This window comes from Psittacula echo (genome assembly GCF_963264785.1).
Source record: "Psittacula echo genome assembly, chromosome: 2".
Classification (NCBI taxonomy): Eukaryota; Metazoa; Chordata; class Aves; order Psittaciformes; family Psittacidae; genus Psittacula; species Psittacula echo.
In genome coordinates this window covers 160,392,147-160,413,661 of record NC_137737.1, presented here as the reverse complement: position 1 = coordinate 160,413,661, position 21,515 = coordinate 160,392,147, and the positions used below count along the sequence as shown (strand labels likewise).

The 21,515-nt window shown below is 58.5% G+C and overlaps 3 protein-coding genes across 3 annotated transcripts; 2 read left to right on the top strand and 1 right to left on the bottom strand.

Annotated features, from left to right (window-relative positions):
• The first annotated feature begins 3,300 nt into the window (after positions 1–3,300).
• GFUS (GDP-L-fucose synthase) lies at positions 3,301–7,715 on the top strand. Its single transcript, XM_080610255.1, has 11 exons — positions 3,301–3,375; positions 4,416–4,577; positions 4,658–4,772; positions 4,997–5,125; positions 5,199–5,272; positions 6,006–6,139; positions 6,297–6,361; positions 6,547–6,613; positions 6,691–6,770; positions 6,953–7,052; positions 7,601–7,715. The coding sequence occupies exons 2-11, from the start codon at positions 4,429–4,431 to the stop codon at positions 7,654–7,656; spliced, it is 969 nt and encodes a 322-aa protein (XP_080466381.1). The 5' UTR covers positions 3,301–3,375; positions 4,416–4,428; the 3' UTR covers positions 7,657–7,715.
• Positions 7,716–11,916: 4,201 nt separating this feature from the next.
• PYCR3 (pyrroline-5-carboxylate reductase 3) lies at positions 11,917–16,468 on the top strand (the record flags this gene model as incomplete). The annotated part of the gene is made up of 6 exons (XM_080611821.1): positions 11,917–11,998; positions 13,277–13,341; positions 14,160–14,339; positions 15,093–15,305; positions 15,422–15,514; positions 16,286–16,468. 6 exons carry the CDS (start codon positions 11,917–11,919, stop codon positions 16,466–16,468), a joined length of 816 nt encoding a protein of 271 aa, XP_080467947.1.
• A 2,999-nt stretch (positions 16,469–19,467) lies between these two features.
• On the bottom strand, positions 19,468–21,267 carry TIGD5 (tigger transposable element derived 5; the record flags this gene model as incomplete). Its single annotated transcript, XM_080609752.1, has 2 exons — positions 19,468–19,616; positions 19,716–21,267. 2 exons carry the CDS (start codon positions 21,265–21,267, stop codon positions 19,468–19,470), a joined length of 1,701 nt encoding a protein of 566 aa, XP_080465878.1.
• Between the last annotated feature and the right edge of the window lie 248 nt (positions 21,268–21,515).

Here is a 21,515-nt window from a genome sequence, read left to right as displayed (position 1 = left end):
CCACTCTTCCTCCCTGCTGCAGAGTCTCTGAACCACCTCTGCTTGGGCCCTCAAGCCACCATCCCTCTGCTCTGAGGTCACAAAGAAAGGCCCCACTGTGAGGTCACAATCCTCCTCACCTTGGCTCGACGAGGCCCTGCATGGAGCAATGGGGACAAGGTGAAGGAACAAGCCTGTGACACAGCTCTGCTGTGAAGATGGGGCTCTGTGGGGCTGCATGGCAAAGCAGTTGATGGTGTGGTGATACTCACTTGTGCCACCCTCCTACCTCTCTTCCCCCTAGCTGGGGCCCTCAAACTCAGATCTTTGGGTACCAAAGATCACCAGTTATCATCAGTGCCACTCACTCTTTCTTCTCCATTGCTGCTTTTATTTTTTACTTTATAAAATGCTCCTGCAAAACAGGTGAGCTATGGGCTGAGACAAGAACTCACAGTCTCCAGGGCTATTGGTAGCACTGAAATAGTCATAGAATCATAGAATGGTTTGGGTTGGAAGGGACCTTAAAGCTCATCCAGCTCCAACCCCTGCCACAGGCAGGGACCCCTTCCACTGGAGCAGGGTGCTCCAAGCCCCTGTGTCCAACCTGGCCTTGAACACTGCCAGGGATGGGGCAGCCACAGCTTCTCTGGGCACCCTGGGCCAGCGCCTCAGCACCCTCACAGTAAAGAATTTCTTCCTTATCTCCAACCTGAACTTCCCCTGTTTCAGTCTGAACCCATCACCCCTTGTCCTATCACTACAGTCCCTGATGAAGAGTCCATCCCCAGCATCCTTGTAGCCCCCTTCAGACACTGGAAGCTGCTCTGAGGTCTCCACGCAGCTTCTCTTCTCCAGGCTGAACAGCCCCAATGTTCTCAGCCTGGCTCCATACAGGAGCTGCTCCATTCCCCTGATCATCCTCGTGGCCCTCCTCTGGACTTGTTCCAACAGTTCCATGTCCTTTTTATGCTGAGGACACCAGAACTGCACACAATGCTCCAAGTGAGGTCTCCCGAGAGCAGAGTAGAGGGGCAGGATCACCTCCTTCGACCTGCTGGTCACGCTCCTCTTGATGCAGCCCAGGATACAGTTGGCTTTCTGGGTTGTGAGTGCACACTGCCCGGTCATGTGGGGCCTCACTGAGAGGCTTACTTCAGCTCTTCTTCATGTCTAACTAATAGAAGACAAAGCCAAGGAATACCAGCTCTTATGAGCCATAGTTGTTCCCTTTGGAGTCCATCCAGCTTGACATCAGCCCTTGGACTGCAACGGGTGTAGGATCTCACCTCCCTGCAGCCCTGCGACATGCCCGAGCAGCCAGGCCCAGCGGGATGTCTGCCTCATGCTTCACAGCGTGTCTCAGCCCAGACTTGCTCCAGAGCTGCTTATTTTGGGCACAGTCAGCTCAGACGGGTTCAAGGGAGCACTGGGAGGAGGCTCACAGCCATGTTGCCCTCTGCCCAGCACCAGCACATGCCTCTTCCATCCACACTGGCGATCCAGGTCTGTTCAGTTGCCCCATCCTTAGACCCTAAGCTAGGCAGGCAGCAGGAGGGATGTGAAACAGGTCCTAATGGGACTCTCAGCCACCCAGCCTGGACCCCTATCTCAAAGCAGCACCCAAACCCCATTGTGGTTGCAGCCACACATGGACTTTCCCCTTGTCTCCCTCCTTTAAGAGGACTGGACTCAGCAGAACCTAATGTGATGACAGCAAGGATGTTCTTGCACAGCAGCTCCTCTCAATCCCATGAACTATGAGTCTCCAAGGAGTCAGATTCATTCCTGTCCCAGCCCAAGTCAGAAATTCTCCATATTCACTATGAGAAACCACCCAACGTTAGCAAGAGCAAGGAAAAGCTGTGGTCATCACTCCCATTCCCATCCCAGCCTTCCCCTTTGGGGCTCTGCAAGCCTGTCCCCACTGCCAAGAGGCTGTATGTTGGCGGGGAGCAACCCACAATCCCTATGGAAACTGGTGGGAATTGGGCTGCTTGGGATAAAATGGACTGAAGCCAGCATGGAGGGAGGCACATGACCTGAAAAGGGGTTTACTGCATTAAAAAAGAGCCATAGAACTAGAATCCAAGCGGGAGAGGGATGCTTAGAGCTGGTGTGTCTCACCTGGGCTCCTGGAGCTCGACCACAACCATACAGCATCCTTACATTCCACGCTGGGATGGATGGGCTGCATCCAGGCAGTTCATACCCATTTGCCCCACTTTCCTCGGAGAAATGGGGAAGGCAGAGCAGGGAGTGGGGCTGGGATCCAAACTGGAGCAAAAAGGTCACCCACAAGGAAGCTTCATTATGGAAACCACATGTCACGAAGCAGCGTTTCTCTGACAGTGATGGGATCTGACCAAGCTTTACCCTGCCTGCTGCAAGCGCCTGGGCCGTCCTCTGGTTTGGGGCATGCAGAAGACCTGCCCAGCTGAGCTCAGCCAAAGAGGGTTATCCCTAAGTAGTGTCCAAAGCTCCTGGGAAGCAGCGGAAAGCTCCCAATAGCACCTGTAACATCTTCCTCAGCCTTTTCCAGTGCCCTGGCTCGTCTGTTGGATGCTCCACCATTGGAAGTGTTCAGGGTCAGACTGGATGCGGCTTGGAGCGACCCAGTCACACACACATCCCCCATCAGGAAAACTCGCCTCGTTTTTAATCTCAGCTTAAGTGCATTACAGATGATTAAACTTTTCCCATCGAATTCCCTTTTGATGAGCGCTTTGTGTGAGGGAGGAGAGAAGGGAACCTGCACCCCCTTCCCATTTCCCCCTTCCCATTCCCATTCTCTTCCCACTCCCTTCCCTTTCCCCACTTCCCCTTGCCTTTCCCTTCCCAGGTCCCTGTGTCTTTGACTCGGTGGCAGGTCCCGGTGTTCCCGGTGCCGGTGCAGGTCCTGGTGTGTCCGGTGTCCCGATACTGAGGCAGGTCCCGGTGTCCCCGATGCTGAAGCAGATCCCGGTGTTCACGGTGTCCCCGGTGCTGTAGCAGATCCCGGTGTTCCCGGCACTGTAGTCGGTCCCGGTGTGTCCCGATGCTGTGGCCGGTCCCGCTATTCTCTGGCGCGGACTCCATTTCCCGAGCAGCCGAGCGGCGGCACCCGGTAACGGCAGCAGGAAGTGCAGCCGAGCACAGCTGAGCAGAGCCGAGCCGAGTGAAGCCGAGTGAAGCCGAGTGCAGCCGAGCCGGGCCGAGAAACCCGAGCCGCTCCGGGCCGAGCCCAGTCAAGCCCTTCCGGGCCCAGCCGAGCCCCGCCGAAAGGAGCTGAGCGGCCGAGCCGAGCGCAGCCGAATCCAGCCGAGCCCCGCCGGGGGGGACCGAGCCGAGCCGAATCGAGCCGAGCCCCGCCGGGGGGGCCGAGCCGGGCCGAATCGAGCCGAGCCCCGTTCCGGGGTGAGACGGAACTCCTCGCCCCACCAAGGAGCGTTTCGGGGGGCAGCCCCCCCACCACGGGAGTACTCGAGGGGTGCAGGGGTGGGGGCCCCCTGAGGGGAGGGATGGGTGGGCGGGGATGGGGGGTGGGGAGGAGTGAGGTGCAGATGTGGGGTTTGGGGTGCATGGGAGATACGGGGTTCAGAGCTGGGGTTTGGGGTGCAGGGGAGGTGTGGGTGCACATCTGGGGTTTGAGATGAAGGGGAGTTGTGGGGTGCAGATCTGGGAGCAGACCTGGAGTTTGGGGTGTAGGAGGAAGTGTGGGTGCAGACCGGAGTGAAGACCTGGGATTTGGGGTACAGGGGGAGGTGTGGGGTGCAAACCTGGGGTTTGGGGTGAGGGGGATGTCTAGGGTGCAGACCTGGGGTTTAGGGTGCGGGGGAGATGTGGGGTGCAGACATGGAGTTGGGGTGCAGGGGAGACATGGGATTCAGACCTGGGATTTGGGGTGCAGGGGAGACATGGGGTGCAGACCTGAGTGCAGACCTGAGATTTGAGGTGCAGGGGGAGATTTGAGGTTCAGACCTGATTCCTGGGTTGCAGGAGGAGAACTGGAGCACAGGCCTGGGGTACAGGGAGGCTTTGGGGTGCAGACCTGAGATTTGAGGTGCAGGGGGAGATCTGGGGTGCAGACCTGGGACCCATGCATGGGGGTGTGTGGGGTGAACCTCCCTTTCCGGATGCTGGGCAGTGCTGTGTGTCACGACGTGGCAGCATCTGGCTCCAGCCCAGGTGCCACCTCCACAGGAGGAGCCCCTGGGGCCACCAATTAGCTCATTCATGAGTTTCTGCCACCTCGGCACCACCAGGCTCCCTTCTTCCTCTTTCCTTCCTGCTTGGGCTGGAAGAAGAGGGTAAAGGGGCCCCCTAAAATTGATCCCATGGGCATGATGCTCATGGGTGTCCACACCAGGGTGGGGGTGAGCTCGGTGGTCCATAGCCAGGACCCTCAAGATGAACCCCAAGGTGACCCCAGCTTATTTCCTCCCTATTCCCCACAGGGTTTTGGCCACGATGGAGGTGACGGAGCCAGTGGCCAGACGCATCCTGGTGACGGGTGGCACCGGCTTGGTGGGGAAAGCCATTGAGAAGGTGGTGGCTGACGGAGAGGGGCGGCCGGATGAGGAGTGGATCTTCGTGTCCTCCAGAGACGCCGACTTGACGTGAGTTGATGGGGTTTTCCCTTGGGAAGCCTCCAATCTCCTCACTTGACCCCACTGAACCCCAACATCTCCCACCTCAGGAGCGCCACAGAGACCAAAGCCCTGTTTGAGCAGCACAAGCCCACCCATGTCATCCATCTGGCTGCAATGGTTGGAGGTCTCTTCAAAAACATTCGCTACAACCTGGATTTTTGGGTGAGCACCCAGGGAATGGGTACTATCAGGGTCGCTGTGGGTGCTGCAGCCCCGAGGTGGGACATAGGGACATGGCTTGCTCTGTTCCGATGGCTAAACCAGGTCTCCTCTGGTTTCTGGAGCTGCTTATGAGTTATTACCCGTAGGGTGCTGGGTTCTGGGGAGCACAGAGCTTGGATTTGGTGGACTCACCCCACAGATCTCACACACCTCTCCATCCCTAGAGGAGAAACATCCATATCAACGACAATGTCCTGCATTCAGCGTATGAGACAGGGGTGCAGAAGGTGGTCTCCTGCCTCTCCACCTGCATCTTCCCGGACAAGACAACGTATCCCATTGATGAGACCATGGTGAGCATCTCCATCGCCACGCACAGCCCAGAAGAGGTCCCTGCCCTGCTTAACTCTGCTCTCTCATCCCCAGATTCACAACGGGCCACCTCACAGCTCCAACTTTGGCTACTCCTATGCCAAGAGGATGATTGACATCCAGAACAGGTATGAGGGAACAGATGGGAGAGTCCCTGTGAGCACCCATCAGTTATCAGGGCAAAGGGAACTCCATGGGATCTCCAGTAACTAAACAGAGCTGGGAGAGAGATGCAGGTCAAAGGAGGTGATCCTGCCCCTCTACTCTGCTCTCATGAGACCTCACTTGCAGCACTGTGTGCAGTTCTGGTGTCCTCAACATAAGAAGGACATGGAGCTGTTGGAACAAGTCCAGAGGAGGCCACGAGGATGAGCAGGGGCTGGAGCACCTCCCGTATGGAGACAGGCTGAGAACATTGGGGCTGTTGAGCCTGGAGAAGAGAAGCTGCGTGGAGACCTCAGAGCAGCTTCCAGTGTCTGAAGGGGGCTACAAGGATGCTGGAGAGGGACTCTTCATCAGGAACTGTAGCGATAGGACAAGGGGTGATGGGTTCAAAGTGAAACTGGGGAAGTTCAGGTTGGAGATAAGGAAGAAGTTCTTTACTGTGAGGGTGCTGAGGCGCTGGCCCAGGGTGCCCAGAGAAGCTGTGGCTGCCCCATCCCTGGCAGTGTTCAAGGCCAGGTTGGACACAGGGGCTTGGAGCACCCTGCTCCAGTGGAAGGGGTCCCTGCCCGTGGCAGGGGTTGGAGCTGGATGAGCTTTAAGGTCCCTTCCAGCCCAAACCATTTTATGCTTCTGGAGACAGCTCCATGCTGGAGGGGGGGTGACCACGATTGTTTGACCTCCCCTGCTCTCACCCAGGGGCTACTTTGAGCAGCACGGCTGCCGCTTCACTGCCGTCATCCCCACCAACGTCTTTGGACCACATGACAACTTCAACATTGAGGATGGCCACGTCTTGCCAGGGCTCATCCACAAGGTCTACCTGGCCAAACGTGAGTGCAGCAGGACTGCTTATGGCTTTCTGGGAGAGGGTTGGGTTGTTTTGGGGGGATTCCCCTCCTATCTGCTCCACAAGCTGCTCTGCAGGGTAGCTGTGATGAACGGAGGTGGCTCTGATGCTCATGGACTTGCTCTCCCTTCCTCCTACAGAGAATGGCTCTGCTCTGACCATCTGGGGCACAGGCAAGCCCAGGAGACAGTTCATCTACTCCCTGGTATGGCCTTGGGGACCACCCTCCTCCCATGGCTGGGGGAGGGCAGGGTATGGGGCTTGGGGGACCATTAGAGTCCACCTGGGTTGTCCTGGGCAGCATTGGCCATCCTCAAAGCTGGGTCCTCTTGTAATGGGAGGGCTGGGGGACAATAGACACCCTCCCAAGAACCATTTGCCCTTCCACAGGACCTGGCCAGGCTTTTCCTCTGGGTCCTACGGGAATACGATGAGGTGGAGCCCATCATCTTGTCAGGTGAGACCTCAAAATCCCCCCTCAACCCCTTTGCAAGAGGATGGGGCCACCAGCCTCGATCATGCCCATCTCCACAGTGGGAGAAGAAGATGAAGTCTCCATCAGGGAGGCAGCAGAAGCTATCGTGGAGGCCATGGACTTCAGGGGAGAGCTTCTTGTATCCTTCACCACAGGTTGGACCCCTTGTTCATGGGGCTGCTGCAGCATGGGGCGCACCTCACTTTCCACCAGCACATCCATAGGGCTCTAGGAAAGATGCTGTGGTCCAGAGCATCCCTCCCATAGGACACAGTGGGACAAAGCAAGACCTGTTCTTTCCCTTAACCTTTCCTATCCCAGTTTGACACCACCAAGGCCGATGGGCAGTTCAAGAAGACAGCCAGCAATGCCAAGCTACGGCGCTACCTGCCCGGCTTCCAGTTCACACCCTTCAGGCAAGGTGAGATGGGGTCTCCATGAAACACTGAGGTCCTACCCACCACAGTTGCCCTTGGCGGCATCAGGGTAGACCATCCTTTCAATGGGGGCTTATAAGAAAGATGGGGACAGACTGTGTAGTAGGGCCTGTTGTGATAGGACAAAGGGTAATGGGTTATAGAATGGGTTGGGTTGGAAGGGACATTAAAGCTCATCTACATCCAACCCCTTACCACGGGCAGGGACACCTTCTACTAGACCAGGTTGCTCCAAGCTGCATCCAACCTGGCTTTTTTAGTGGTTTTAAACTAAAAGAGGAAGAAATTGTTTATGGTGAGGGTAGTGAGACACTGGACCAGGCTGCCCAAAGAGGTGGTAGATGCCCCATCCCTGGCAGTGTTCAAGGCCAGGTTGGACACAGGGGCTTGGAGCACCCTGCTCTAGTGGAAGGGGTCCCTGCCCGTGGCAGGGGTTGGAGCTGGAGGAGCTTTAAGGTCCCTTCCAACCCAAACCATTCCATGCCCAAACCGCATTCCCAATCCCAAACCTATCCCATCTTCTCCCTCCCAGCCGTGAAGGAGACCTGCGCCTGGTTCAGCACCAACTATGCCAACGCCAGGAAGTGAGGGGTCAATGCAGCGCTGGCATCATCCTCTTCAACTCAGGGTTGTCCTTTGCTGGGGCAGAGGACGGGGCTTGGGGGGGACACAGTGACATTTCCAAAGTACAAGAGGGCCACCAGAGCCCACTGAGAAGCCACCATGGTCCCGCCTGCTGCTGGGAGCAGTGTGGGATGCTCAGTGCAGGTGGAAAGAAGGTTTGGGCACCCCAAAAGGTGCTGGGACCCCAGACTAGATGGTAGCAACCAACTGGAGCCACCACCTTGGCTGTGTCCAAGAAGCTGGTGGCTCTGGCTGAGCTCTAATGGGTTACACTACTAATTACCTGTAATTGGGCTGTAATAAAGGGAAGGTGATCAGGGTTCCTCTGGCACAGAAATGGCAACCAGGCCTTTGCTGTTGGTTTTGGCACATGCAGATGATCCCAAAGCCCCAGCATCAGAATGGGGGGACACCAGAATGGGGGAAGCTCCAGCTGTAAATAGGGCATTTATTAAAATGGATGGAAATAGGTTAAAAGTGGTGGGATGAGGAACATCTGCTCTGCAGAACAGTCCCATACCCACATCAAATGGCACCTTTAGGGTCCTGAGCACCACCACATGCTCTCCAGCAGGACCTGGAAGAGCTAAAAGAGGGTTTGAAACCCCTCTGGGAGGGAGTAGAGGGTCAAACATGGGGAGATGAGCCCATAGCCAAGCTCCTGCACGAGGTTCAGCCAATGGCGTGGACATGGCAGAAGTCCTGTCCGGGGATGGCTTTCTTCCGGCATCGCTGCCCGGCCCTGGTGAGCCCTTGGCATAGGGACTGTGGGGACAGCAAGGACCTATCAGCAGAGGAGAGACTCATCAGCACCCCAAAAAGCCTCCCCAGCAGGGTTGTCCCCCCACTGTCAGGTCACTGGCAATGACACCAGCCCCTGGTGCCCCTAGAGAAGGGATGTCCTCTATGGATGGGACTCACATGTCACTGGACTTGCTTGGGCTGCAGGGTTTGGGTTCCCAGTGCTTCCCAGTGCCCACGGACACCTCCAGCATCTCCTGGTTGGAGAAGAAGGGATTTAGCCAGGGCATCCTCCATGCCTGCTGACAGCCTTGTCCTGCAGGAGATGTCCCCTGAGGGCACATGGGTCATACAGGACACCCCCTTCCACTCAGAGTTTCTCCCTGTGTGTCGTGTCCCCAGCCCTGGCCCCTCTCCCAGTGGGGAGTCCTGCACCCACGAGTAGGGTCATGATGAGGACCTAACCCTCAAGGGGACCCCAGGAGCAGGGTCTGGCCCCACCTGGGTACCTCCCACCCCACACTTACCCTACGTGAGCTCAGCTTTGTCCTCCAGCCACCATGGGTGGGTGATGTGTGTCCTGCTGTGCTGGGGAGGTCCCCTGCTATGGCTGAGGGCTGCTCCGAGCTTAGCTCTGCAGGAACATGGCATCGGTGCTGACACTCCCATCACTGCTGTCCGCAGGACAGCAGGGAAACACAGACATGACCCAGCACAGGATGGGGACACACTGCAGCTTCAGACCTCAGTTCCCTCCCCACCTCATGGTCATCTCTCCCATGTCCTCCTGCCTGAAAGCTCTCACCTTGCAGGCAGCTCATCTCCATCCTGTCCAGTTCCTCCTGCAACAGCTTCATTTCACACTGCCTGCATGGGGAGGAGGAAAACCAGAGCCCCATCACCCTGGTCCTTCTGTGTCACCATCATGACCCCTCTCTCCAACTTCCCCACACCCTCCTTTGGACAGAAATAGGGCAGGGAAGTGGGATGAGGTGGCCAAAAGCTGCAGACAAGCCATCAAAATGTGTTCTATCTGTTCCTGGGGACCAATGGTGGCAGCAGAATGGGGCACCAATGATGGGACACCAGTGATGAGTCCTAGCAGCAATTAAGAGTGCCATGCCCATGCCCCCAACCATCTCCTACCTGTTTGGGGTGGAGGTGAGCCAGTGATGGGGTTCTTCCTGAAGAAGCAGCATCCATGGAGCGTGCACAGCACCACCACAGTAAACTGCTACCAGCCACTGCCCTATGGGGAACAGAGGGGATGGGAGAGGACAGAGCACCCCCAAATTGATGTATCCCCAGCCATGCCCTCCCAACATCCATCCCCACCTGTCAGAGCAAGGGCCAGGAGGCTGGAGAGCTCTGGGATGCTGAGGACCCCACTGAGGGCGCTGGAGATGAGAAAGAGGAGGAGGATGGTGACACGGGGCAGTGTGGGAACCAGTAGTGAGACCAGCAGCATGAAGTAGGAGCCATAGAGGATGCAGGTGGAGATGACACTTGAGCTCTGACCTGCGGGACAAGGAGCAAGAGCCTGGTGTTGGTACCCACTAGCACCCATCCGCGCTCCAGCACCCATCCCCACCTCACCACGTGGGTTGAGGGTGCTGTGGACGTGTTGTAGGTGGTTCTCCAGCTGGTTCCGTGCATCCTTCACAGCTGCCAGCATCAGCACCAGGCTCTCCTTGAGCTTCTGCAGCTTCTCCATCAGCTCCTCCAACCGGTGCTGCTCAGCCAGAAGGTCCAGGTTGCCCTCTGCATGTGGAGGAAAGGGATATGGAGCTGGGATGAGCTGGAGAAGCTGCATCCAGGGGTGTCCTGGTGCAAAACCGAGCTGGGAATGGGGTTTGCCACATTCCCACCTCGTTTGGAAGAGCCATCCTGAGCTCTTTGCTGCTCATCATTGGAGAGGACAACTCGATGTCCTGGAGCCGCAAGGGTGCTCATACACCCTATCGGGATGCACAAGAGGTTGGGCTGGTCCCCAGAGTGGGACACAGGGATGAAGCAGCATCCTGCTGATGGCTCTTACCCATCCTCTGGGTGATGTCCTCCATGAGCTGGGCCAGCCGGTGCTGCTCGCTGCTGCTGAGGGTCTCATCCTGCACCGGCTCCTGCAGGTTGTGGTGGATGGGGGTCTCCAGACATGGTTGCAGACCCCCATCCAGTGGCTTCCCCTGCCCCTCCGGAGGTCAACATTGGGGTGGCGATGATGGGATGCAGCTCCACAGCCCCCCATGGTGATGCCCATGTACAACAGGGGTTCTCCCCATCAGCATCCCAAAATGAGCCCCCAGTGTTGAACCTCCATCCCATGGCACTGGGGAAAGAGACTTGGGAAAAGTCTTTGGAAACAAGGAAGGATGGAGGTGGGAATGGGGTTGGTAGTGGAAGCTTGAATCTGCAACAAGGGAAATGAATAAATAGGGCTGGTTTTGACCCAAAATGAGGAGGGGAGGCTGAGCAGAGGTGGTTGGGTGCTCCTCAGGCTCTGCAGCTACAAGGAACAGGCTCACCAGCAGCTTGGGTACCTCCTCCTTATTGAGGCTGGTGTGAGACAACTGGAGCTGCACCATGGTGGCAGCACTGGAGTCACCCATGGGTGCTGCCAGCACAGCCAAGGTGATGAGGGGTAAAAAGGGGTTGGTTTTGGGTGCAAAATAAACAGCGTAAGGCCACCCCAGCACTTGGCCTTCATCCCCAAACCCATCCCATGCCAACACCGGGCACCCCACACCAGGCAAAGGGAGTACTCAGGGTGGGGGCTCCCAAGGACCCCCATTCCCAGCCATGGAGCAGAAGCCTCACAACCACACCTGATGGGCACTGGAGTCCGGGGGTGATGGGACCCTGCATGAGGCTTCATCCTGGAGCTGCTCATCCCTTGGGGTCACCTCGAAGCAGACACTTGGGGGGGTCCTTACCTCCTCTTGGGGGGTGCTGAGGCCCCGCCACCCAAATGACCTGGCTGTGGTGCAGAGGAGCAGCAGAGCCCAGCAGCCCTGGGGCAGCCACATAATGGGGGGTGGTCCTGGGGGGGACCCAAAGGCTGGGAGGTGATACCCCAAATACAAAGACAAGCTTGGGGGGGAACCCCCCCAAGTACACACAGGGGTATAAGGGGCAGCCCAAGCTTGGAGTGATGGGGGGAGGAATGGGGGGGGATAAAGGGAGGAGGATGGAAGGGGGGGGGATAAAGGGAGGAGGATGGAAGGGAGGGGGATAAAGGGAGGAGGATGGAAGGGGATAAAGGGAGGAGGATGGAAGGGGGTGGAAGCCGCCGCCGGTAGGGGTCGCCCTACACGCGGTGCACGCCGGTCACAACCGCCACCCCCAGGGGGCGCGCCCGCACCTGCGTAAATATCCCCCAATGGGCCTAAGGCCCGCCCCGCATGAGCCAGGGTCCGCCAATAAGGTGCAGGGGGAGGGCACCGAGCAGCCAATGGGCGCTGAGGGGGGCGTGGTCTGCGGCGAGGGATGGAGGCGGTGGAGCTGCGCGTCGGGTTCGTGGGCGCCGGGCGCATGGCGGGAGGCCTGGCCCGGGGGCTGCTGCGCGCCGGTACGGGCGGGGGGGGCCCGGCCCTCCTGGGGGTCCCTGCCCCACAGAGCTGGGGGGACATGGGGATAGATCGGTCCTGACCCCTCCTGTGGGTCCCTGCCCCATAGAGCTGGGGGGGGGACATGGGGATAGATCGGTCCTGACCCCTCCTGTGGGTCCCTGCCCCATAGAGCTGGGGGGGGGACATGGGGATAGATCGGTCCTGACCCCTCCTGTGGGTCCCTGCCCCATAGAGCTGGGGGGGGGACATGGGGATAGATCGGTCCTGACCCCCTCCTGTGGGTCCCTGCCCCATAGAGCTGGGGGGGGACATGGGGATAGATCGGTCCTGACCCCTCCTGTGGGTCCCTGCCCCATAGAGCTGGGGGGAGGGACATGGGGATAGATCGGTCCTGATCCCTCCTGTGGGTCCCTGCCCCATAGAGCTGGGGGGGACATGGGGATAGATCGGTCCTGGCCGCTCCTGTGGGTCCCTGCCCCATAGAGCTGGGGGGGGGACATGGGGATAGATCGGTCCTGGCCCCTCCTGTGGGTCCCTGCCCCATAGAGCTGGGGGGGACATGGGGATAGATCGGTCCTGACCCCTCCTGTGGGTCCCTGCCCCATAGAGCTGGGGGGGACATGGGGATAGATCGGTCCTGACCCCTCCTATGGGTCCCTGCCCTATGGAGCTGGGGGGAGATATGGGGACAGCCTGCTCCTGTCCCCTTCCCTGGGGTCGCTGCGCTTCCCGGGTCCTTGCCCTATAGACTGGGGTGGGAGATGAGGACAGACCGGTCCTGGCCCCCTGCCTTGGGTCCCTGCCCATTGATCAGTGAGGGGACAGCCTTGTCCTGTCCTGCTCCCTGGAGTCCCTGCCACATAGAGCAGTGTGGGGACAGGGGGACAGCCTGGTCCTGGCCCCCTTCCTTGGGTCCTTGCCCTCCCCAGGGACCCTGACACATAGAATGGAGTGGGGACATGGGGACAGTCTGGTGCTGTCTTCCTCCCTGGGTACCATGCCCCATAGACCAGGGCAGCGACAGCCCTGCTCTTACTCAGAAGCTGGGAGATGGCCCCTGCATTTGGGGTCACCTCCCTTGTCACCGCCCCGCGCCACAGCTGGGTGCACACAGCCATCCCCATGGGTGCCCAGGCTGACCCGTGGGGTACCCACAGCTGTTCCCATGGTAGGGTCTGACCCTGGCTCCCTTTGCTCTGTGTCCTGAGGGTGCTGGGGTTGGAGAAGAGGCTGAGATCAGACCCCATCTGCTCACCCCTGTCCCTCTGTCTCCCAAGGGAAGGTGCCAGCCAGCAGCATCCTGGCCAGTGCTCCCTCAGACAGAAACCTGGATGCGTGGAGGGTGAGTGTGGGCACAGGCTGACAAATCACAGCGCTTGGTGGGCATGGGGGGGAGACAGAACCATGGAATGGTTTGGGTTGAAGGGACCTTAAAGCTCATCCAGTTCCAACCCCTGCCACGGGCAGGGACCCCTTCCACTGGAGCAGCTTGCTCCAAGCCCCTGTGTCCAACCTGGCCTTGAACACTGCCAGGGATGGGGCAGCCACAGCTTCTCTGGGCACCCTGGGCCAGCGCCTCAGCACCCTCACAGGGAAGAGCTTCTTCCTTATCTCCAACCTGAACTTCCCCTGTTTCAGTTTGAACCCATCACCCCTTGTCCTATCACTGCAGTCCCTGATGAAGAGTCCCTCTCCAGCATCCTTGTAGCCCCCTTCAGACACTGGAAGCTGCTCTGAGGTCTCCACACAGCTTCTCTTCTCCAGGCTGAACAGCCCCAATGTTCTCAGCCTGGCTCTATACGGGAGGTGCTCCAGCCCCTGATCATCCTCGTGGCCTCCTCTGGACTTGCTCCAACAGCTCCGTGTCCTTCTGATGTTGAGGACACCAGAACTGCACACAATGCTGCGAGTGGGGTCTCATGAGAGCAGAGTAGAGGGGCAGGATCACCTCCTTTGACCTGCTGGTCATGCTTCTTTTGGGGTGTCCCTCACCACAGTGTCAGGACACCCTTTTCCCCCATTCATGGCTTTGGTTTATTCATCCCAGCTCTGGGTGAAATCCAGGCAGTGGTTTTGTGGCCAGAGCAGGTCCCCAAACCGTGTCCCCATGGTGGGGTTGGTGGGTCCCAGGCTGTGACACCTCTCCCTGTCCGTGGGCAGGAGTCAGGCTGTCGGACCACGCACTGCAACCTGGAGGTGCTGCAGGAGAGCACCCTGGTCATCCTGGCCACCAAACCTCACGTGCTGCCGGGTGTGCTGCAGGAGATCCGTCCTGCAGTGGGACCACACCACATCGTCGTCTCCTTGGTGGCCGGTGTCACCCTCCAAACACTGCAGAGGGTGAGTCTGCTCCTCCTTTTCCTCTTCCTATCCTCTTCCTATCCTCTTCCTATCCCTCTTCCTATCCCTCTTCCTATCCCTCTTCCTATCCTCTTCCTATCCTCTTCCTATCCCTCTTCCTATCCCTCTTCCTATCCCTCTTCCTATCCCTCTTCCTATGCTCTTCCTATCCCTCTTCCTATCCCTCTTCCTATCCTCTTCCTATCCCTCTTCCTATCCTCTTCCTATCCCTCTTCCTATCCTCTTCCTATCCTCTTCCTATCCTCTTCCTATCCTCTTCCTATCCCTCTTCCTATCCTCTTCCTATCCCTCTTCCTATCCTCTTCCTATCCTCTTCCTATCCTCTTCCTATCCTCTTCCTATCCCTCTTCCTATCCTCTTCCTATCCCTCTTCCTAACCCTCTTGCTATCCCTTTTTCTATTCTTCTTCCTCCTGCTCCTCTTCCTCCTCTTGCTCCTCCTCTTGCTCCTTTTTCCTCCTCTTCCTTCTCTTCTTCTTTCTCCTCCTTCTCCTCCTCCTTATCCTTCATCTCTTCCTCCTCTTCCTTCTTCTCATTCTCTTCCTCTTCCATCCCCATGGAGAAGGACATGCCATTGTGGTTCTGTCCCCATGGTCCCATGTCCATCTCCAAGTCCTACCCTATGGACCTCGCCTCTCCACCAGCCCCAGTGTGTGATACCCATCAGTGTCCCACGACACCTTTGGGTGCTCCCTGGAGCTGGCACCCTTCTCCCATCCCCATCTCTCCCCAGCTTCTCCCCAGTGGGACCAAGGTGCTGCGGCTCATGCCCAACCTGCCCTGTGTGGTGCAGGCAGGAGCGATGGTCTTTGCCCGGGGCAGTGGTGCTGGTGACGAGGAAGCCACCCTGCTGAAGAACCTCTTGTCCTCCTGTGGCCTCTGCGAGGAGGTCCCCGAATCCTACATCAACATCCACACCGGGCTCAGCGGCAGCGGGGTAGCCTATGTAAGCACCAGCGGGACATGGGACACCAGGAGCAATCCCACCCCTGTGGGGTTGGAGTTGGTGTTTGGGGTTCTCCACCTTGCACCACGCTCACCCCTGATGTTCTTCTGCCCCAGGTCTATCTGTTTGCTGAGGCACTGGCTGAGGGAGCAGTGAAGATGGGAATGCCGGGTGGCTTAGCCAGCAGGATCGCGGCTCAGACGCTACTGGTGAGTGGGAGATGGCACTTGGGGACACCCAGCATTGCTCCTGTGCCTCCTGCCCTGCAGCACCAGCGAGGTGGCAGAGTGAGGGAGGAGGTGCTGGGTGATGTCCTGCCTCGGTTTCCCCTCTTGAAACCAAAGATAAGGCCACCAGAAGATAGCAAAGTGCATGGTGGTGGGAAGGATGCTTCAGCACCTTGTCCCCTGCTGCAGATGGTGCTGACATCCAATGCTCAGGCAAGAAGGGGACTTGGGGGGTCCCCTTCCCCTTCTCTCTGGCTCACCCTGGTCTCTCATAGAATAGTTTGGGTTGGAAGGGACCTTAAAGCTCATCCAGTTCCAACCTCCCGGAGGTCTAGTGGACACCTTCCACTAGAGCAGGGTGCTCCAAGCCCCTGTGTCCAACCTGGCCTTGAACACTGCCAGGGATGGGGCAGCCACAGCTTCTCTGGGCACCCTGTGCCGGCGCCTCAGCACCCTCACAGGGAAGAGCTTCTGCCTAAGAGCTCATCTCAGTCTCCCCTCTGGCAGGTTCAAGCCATTCCCCTTGGCCTGTCCCTACAGGCCCTTGTCCAAGGCCTCTCTCCAGGTCTCTTGTATCCCCTTTAGGCACTGGAGCTGCTCTCAGGTCTCCCCTTCAGGAGCCTTCTCTTCTCCAGGCTGCCCCAGCCCAGCTCTCTCAGCCTGGCTCCAGAGCAGAGCTGCTCCAGCCCCTGGTCATCCTCATGGCCTCCTCTGGACTTGCTCCAGCACTTCCATGTCCTTCTTCTGTCGCAGGGTGCAGCAAAGATGATGCTGGAGACAGGGGAACACCCGGCGAAGCTGCGAGGAGACATCTGCACACCCGGGGGCACCACCATCCATGCACTGCACCAGCTGGAGAAGGGCGCATTGAGGGCCACTGTCATGAACGCCGTGGAGGCGGCCACCAACCGGGCACACAGCATGGCTGAGGACTAAGAACCGGGCTGGGGACGAGCCCCTCCATCCCCTGTGGAGCAGGAGGGGCGATGGAGACCAGAGTGAACCCCTGCAGGGAGCAAGGGGGACCCTGACACCCCCAGGAGACCCTCGTTGGGGTTGGAGATGGTGTGGAGCCATGTCCATGCCATACGCTACCTCTGCAAGGCTGGGACCAAATAAACGTGGGCAGCACCATGGCAGGTTTGGTTCTTTTTGGTCCTTTCAGTCTTCAGGGGGCTACTGCAGCCACCATGGGGTCATCTCCATGGGGAGGTGACAGTCATGGGTCCCTGGGCAGTAGGGATGGAGCCGATGCCACATTGGGTCTGTGCTCACCAGGGATGGAGCTGATGCCACGCAGGTTCTGTGCTCACCAGCACTGTGCTGGGAATGGGGTTTTGGGGACAACAGGAGCCAAGGACCATCAAAGGTGCTGTTGAGGATGCCAAAGGACCTTGAGAAGTGGGGAGCTGGTAGGATGATGCTCAGGAGTGAGAACAGAGGAAGACTTCGATTCCAAACTCATCGTGCTTATGGACACTGATTCCTGCTCCTCTGCTCGGCTCTAGAGGTGCGTGCACGAACATGAAGCTGTTTCTGCATCCCAAAAGCACGGGTGAGAAGTCAAGCAGCCAAAGAACCTCTCACCTCCCACCCCAGCCAGGCACCAGCATCACATCACAGTCCTGCAGATGGGCCCAGCAGTGAGGTGGTGGGGTGGAAGCCCAGACCCTCTCTCAGCTCTGGGGTGCTGCACATCCAGAGGGTAGAACCTCAAAACTTGCCTGTCCCGAGATCTGAGCCTTCTGCATGTCCTGGCACCTGCATGGATGCAGTTAGTGATGATCTCCGAAGCACTCTGAAGATAAAAGGCTTCTTCCATCATGGATGTTGATGGTACCTGCATCTTCCTTGAGGTCCTGTCTCCAGGAATACCATCATCCCAAATACCAGTGGCACCAAGCCAAGAGAGAAGCCACAGCCTCACGGTGCTGCTGGGTCATGCCAAGGCAGGTGCTGGGGACCTTCATGGTTTGCTAAGCCCAAGTTTTAACAAAACCAGCTTAAATTCCACAAATTTAATTTGAAACAGGGCAGCACTCATTGCCTTCAAAAGAGGGATCTCATGCCTGGTAGGATCATGGAGCAGATCCTCCTGGAAGGCATGGTGAACCCTATGGAAGCAGGGAGGTGATTTCAGGCAGCCACCATGGCTTCACCAAGGGCAAATTGTGCCTGACAAAGGAAGTGGCTTTCTATGATGGAGTGACTGTGTTGGTGGGCAATGAAAGAGCTACAGATGTCATCTCCTATAGACTTCTACTGTCCCTGGAAGTGTTCAAAAGCTGTGTACTTGAGGCCCTCAGTGCCATGGGTTAGTGGCCTTGGCAGTGCTGGGGAACAGTTGGACTTGATGATCTTAAAGGACTTTTCCAGCCTGGCTGATTCTGGTATCAGCCTTTGGTATGGTCCCACACAACATTCCTGCTGCTAGAGAGATGGGTTTGATGGATAGACTATTATACAGAATGGTTTGGGTTGGAAGGGACCTTAAAGATCATCCAGTTCCAACCCTAACCTGCCAGAGGGGAGACTGAGATGAGCTCTGAGGCAGAAGCTCTTCCCTGTGAGGGTGCTGAGGCGCTGGCCCAGGGTGCCCAGAGAAGCTGTGGCTGCCCCATCCCTGGCAGTGTTCAAGGCCAGGTTGGACACAGAGGCTTGGAGCAAGCTGCTCCAGTGGAAGGTGTCCCTGCCCGTGGGCAGGGGTTGGAACTGGATGAGCTTTAAGTTCCCTTCAATCATTCCATGGTTCAATGTCCTCACCTCCCAGAGCTGGCTGAACACAGGACAGAAGCACATGGCGGTCCCCATGTGACTTTACACACAACAGCACCAAAGTGGGAATAAAAATCCATTTAATTTTCATAAACTCTGAAGTTATGAGACAAAGACCCAACAAGCAGAAGCACCCCCCCACTGCTGCCACAGGACATGGCAGCACTGATGGGTTATGGGTGGTTTCATTCCTCCTGTCAATAATTTGGCTGAGCAGGCCCAAAATTCATCTAAATTAGATCAAGAGCTGCTAAATTCACATCTGATGCCTCCAGTATGTCAAGGCAGTGCTGAGAACCTTGCTGCTCCCACTTCAACTCATGAGGAACATCTCCCTTGTACCATGAGATGTCTCCTTCAGCCCCAACCACCCCACAAACCCAGCGATGAGGCACCTAAGCCTCCATCCCCAGAGCTTTCAGCTTCCTGAGGATGCTCTGGTGATGTTTCAGCAGGTCTTTGTGGTGTTCCCAGGCTGTGATGGGAATGATGGAGGTGACCCTCTCCGGGAAACCGCAGCTTCTCAGGTACCACCCAAGTGTCCTTATCCCCAATGCAAGGCATGAAGAAAGTTGTCTGAAACCAGCCCCAAACCTCCCCAGCTTAACAGGACTCTGTTCTGGCAGTGGGAAGAGCATCACCAGCCTCCTCCAGATGAGAACACTTGCCTTCCAGCACCCCAGGAGTGGTCCCTGTCCATCTGGATGTGCCCACCTCAGCCAAGATACAGGGAATTACTTAGTGCAACATCCCCCATTGTCCTGGCTCCTCACATTCCTCCCTCACCCCTTCTCCCCATGGAACTGGGAAGACTGGGCAGTGCTGGGGACATCCACCTCCTTTTAGTAGTGCCAGTGACCAGGGGACCACCACTGCCTAGTCCCATAGCACCTCCTCAATGTTCTTCGGTGAGGAACAACCCTCAAAGTCATAACACACAGAGGAGTTGTTGCACAACCCACCCATTAGCCCTAAATTGTATCCCCCACCCTTAGCTGTGGTAGCCCAGGGCTGTTCAGACCTCCTGAACCCCATGATGGAGGGGTAAGGAGCCCTGGTACATCCACGCTGGGTCAACCAGGGTGTCCCGAGCCCTGTTGTCCCCTCTGCCCCTGGTGGGGGTGGTGGTTGGTAGCCAAGAGGTCCTGGCTCACCCTGCCCTAGGAATGGGGGCTGCTGCTGTGGTGGAGCCGCTGGGCCATGCTGATGAGGGAACGGAGCTGCACCAGCTTCAGTGGCCCCACTTGTCGGGGGTCCTGACCCTCCAGCCAGCGCAGCGCCGTCTCCAGGCCTTTGATAGCTTCTCGAGCTGTGGGCAGCAAGGTGTCTCCTCCTTCACCACCCCTTCTGCCACTTCCATCTCCAGCAGCTGCCTCCTCATCCTCCTCTTCCCCATCACCCCCAGGACCTTCCTCTTCAGCATCCTCTTCCCCATTGTCCTCCTCCATACCCGGGGCTGCATCATCCAAGTGCAACCAGTCAGCCACCTCCTCAGGAGCCAAACGCTTGTAGGCCAATGCAGCCAGATGGGTCAAGTCACTAAAGACTTTGCTGTCCCCACCACTGTCCTCCTCCCCATGTGAGGGGTCCCCATGCTCTTCCTCTCCAGGCTGGGGCTCGAAGGCAGCGCGGAGCCCCAGCAACCAGCACTTCTCAATGGAGCCAGGAGGGATGAGATCCCAGGAGAGTCCGGCCAAGTACAACATGTCCTTGAGGAGGAAAGACCTCACGAAGTCCATGGGCCCACCCGAGCCACCAGCAGCACAGGAGACAGCCAAGCGCAGCAGCTCCCGCTTGTAGAGCTGCTTGAAGGCCAGCACCACCCCTTGCTCCAGCGGGGCCGGGATACGGCCTCCCCCTCCGGCTGAGCCACTCCCAGCAGGACCTTTGGAGAGGAAAAGAGCACGGATGGAGCCGTCGGGTGTCTGCAACGGGGGTGATTCCTCAGGGCCTGTCCTAGAGGAGGGTGACGCGGAGCTGAGCAGCAGCACAGCCTTCTGCTGCAGGCAGCTCCGGCGCAGGTAGCGTTTGACACCCGGCACGAAGTCCTCAAAGAACCAAGCCCGGAGCAGCGCCGGTCCCAGCCTGGCTTCGGGGCTGTAGCGGTAACAAGCAGGGAATTTATCCTGGTTGTGGTGCCGGAGACTGGGGGGGTCACGGTGGCTCCCAACCACCAGCGGCTTGAGCTTATGGGCGCCGGTCAGGTTGGCCGCCAGCAGCACGGTGACACGCTCGCGGGGAGCCGGTCGTCGCCGTGCCGTCACCTCACCCGTCTGCCCCGGCAGCAGCTTCCAATAGAGCCTGGTGATGTTGGCGTTGTAGATCTGCTCATCCGCGTACCCTGCGGCGTCGGAAGCCGGGATGGGCAGGGATTCAGGGCAGGCAGCCGGAGCCCGCTCGGGCTCGGCGGGGAGCCCACCCTCACCGTAGATGCGTTGGCTGGAGATGCCGTGGCGCTTCTGCCAGCGCCAGAACCACCCGTGGCTGGCTTTGAAGGTACATTCCGGACCATAGATCTGCCGGGCGAAGGCTTCAGCTTGAGCCTGGATGAGGGGCCCGGAGAGGGGCACCCCGTGCTGCCGGAGAGCCAGGAACCAAGCGTAGACAGCGCGGTCGATCTCCTCCTCGTTGGCCAACCGCATCTTCTTGCGCTGGGTGCCCACCTCCCCGCCGAGCTGCTCCAGGAACCACCGCAGCTTCGCCTCGTCCTTCAGCCACCCCCTGAGCGTGCCGCCCGGCACCCCGAAGGCGCGGCACACCGACGCCTGCCGCTCGCCCTTCTTCACTCTCTCGATGGCCTGCAGCTTGTCCTTGATGGAGTAGGCGCGGCGCAGCGACATCTTCACCGTCACCCCGCCGCCGCCGGCGGCTGCTGCTGCTGCTGCTGCCCGCTTCCCGCCCGCCATACCCCCGCCCGCCTCCGGTCCCCCCCCCGGGCACGGAGCCGTGCCCGCAGCCATAGCCCACAGGGGTACCGGGAGGCACCGGAGGAGTAAAAGGGGGGGGGGGGGGGCGCGTTATAACCGGGGCCTTTGTCTCCGCTCCGGAGCCCAGCCGGCCGGTGAGGCGGGGCGGCGCGCAGCGCGCATGTGCCTGCCCCCCCCCATAGAGTCGCGCTGCTCCGCTCTCCCCCCTTTTCCTTGTTCTATTGGTCTCTTCCCCGCAGCACCGCTGCGCGCCTGGGTTGTACCACTCTGTGAAAAAGGGG

What these genes read in the sequence shown, in the direction of transcription:
- GFUS (XM_080610255.1), top strand. Translation starts at nt 4,429, where the DNA reads ATGGAGGTGACGGAGCCAGTGGCCAGACGCATCCTGGTGACGGGTGGC. An exon ending in GCTACAACCTGGATTTTTGG is followed by an intron (nt 4,773 to 4,996) that starts GTGAGCACCCAG and finishes CTCCATCCCTAG; the next exon opens with AGGAGAAACATCCATATCAA. An exon ending in ATCCCATTGATGAGACCATG is followed by an intron (nt 5,126 to 5,198) that starts GTGAGCATCTCC and finishes TCTCATCCCCAG; the next exon opens with ATTCACAACGGGCCACCTCA.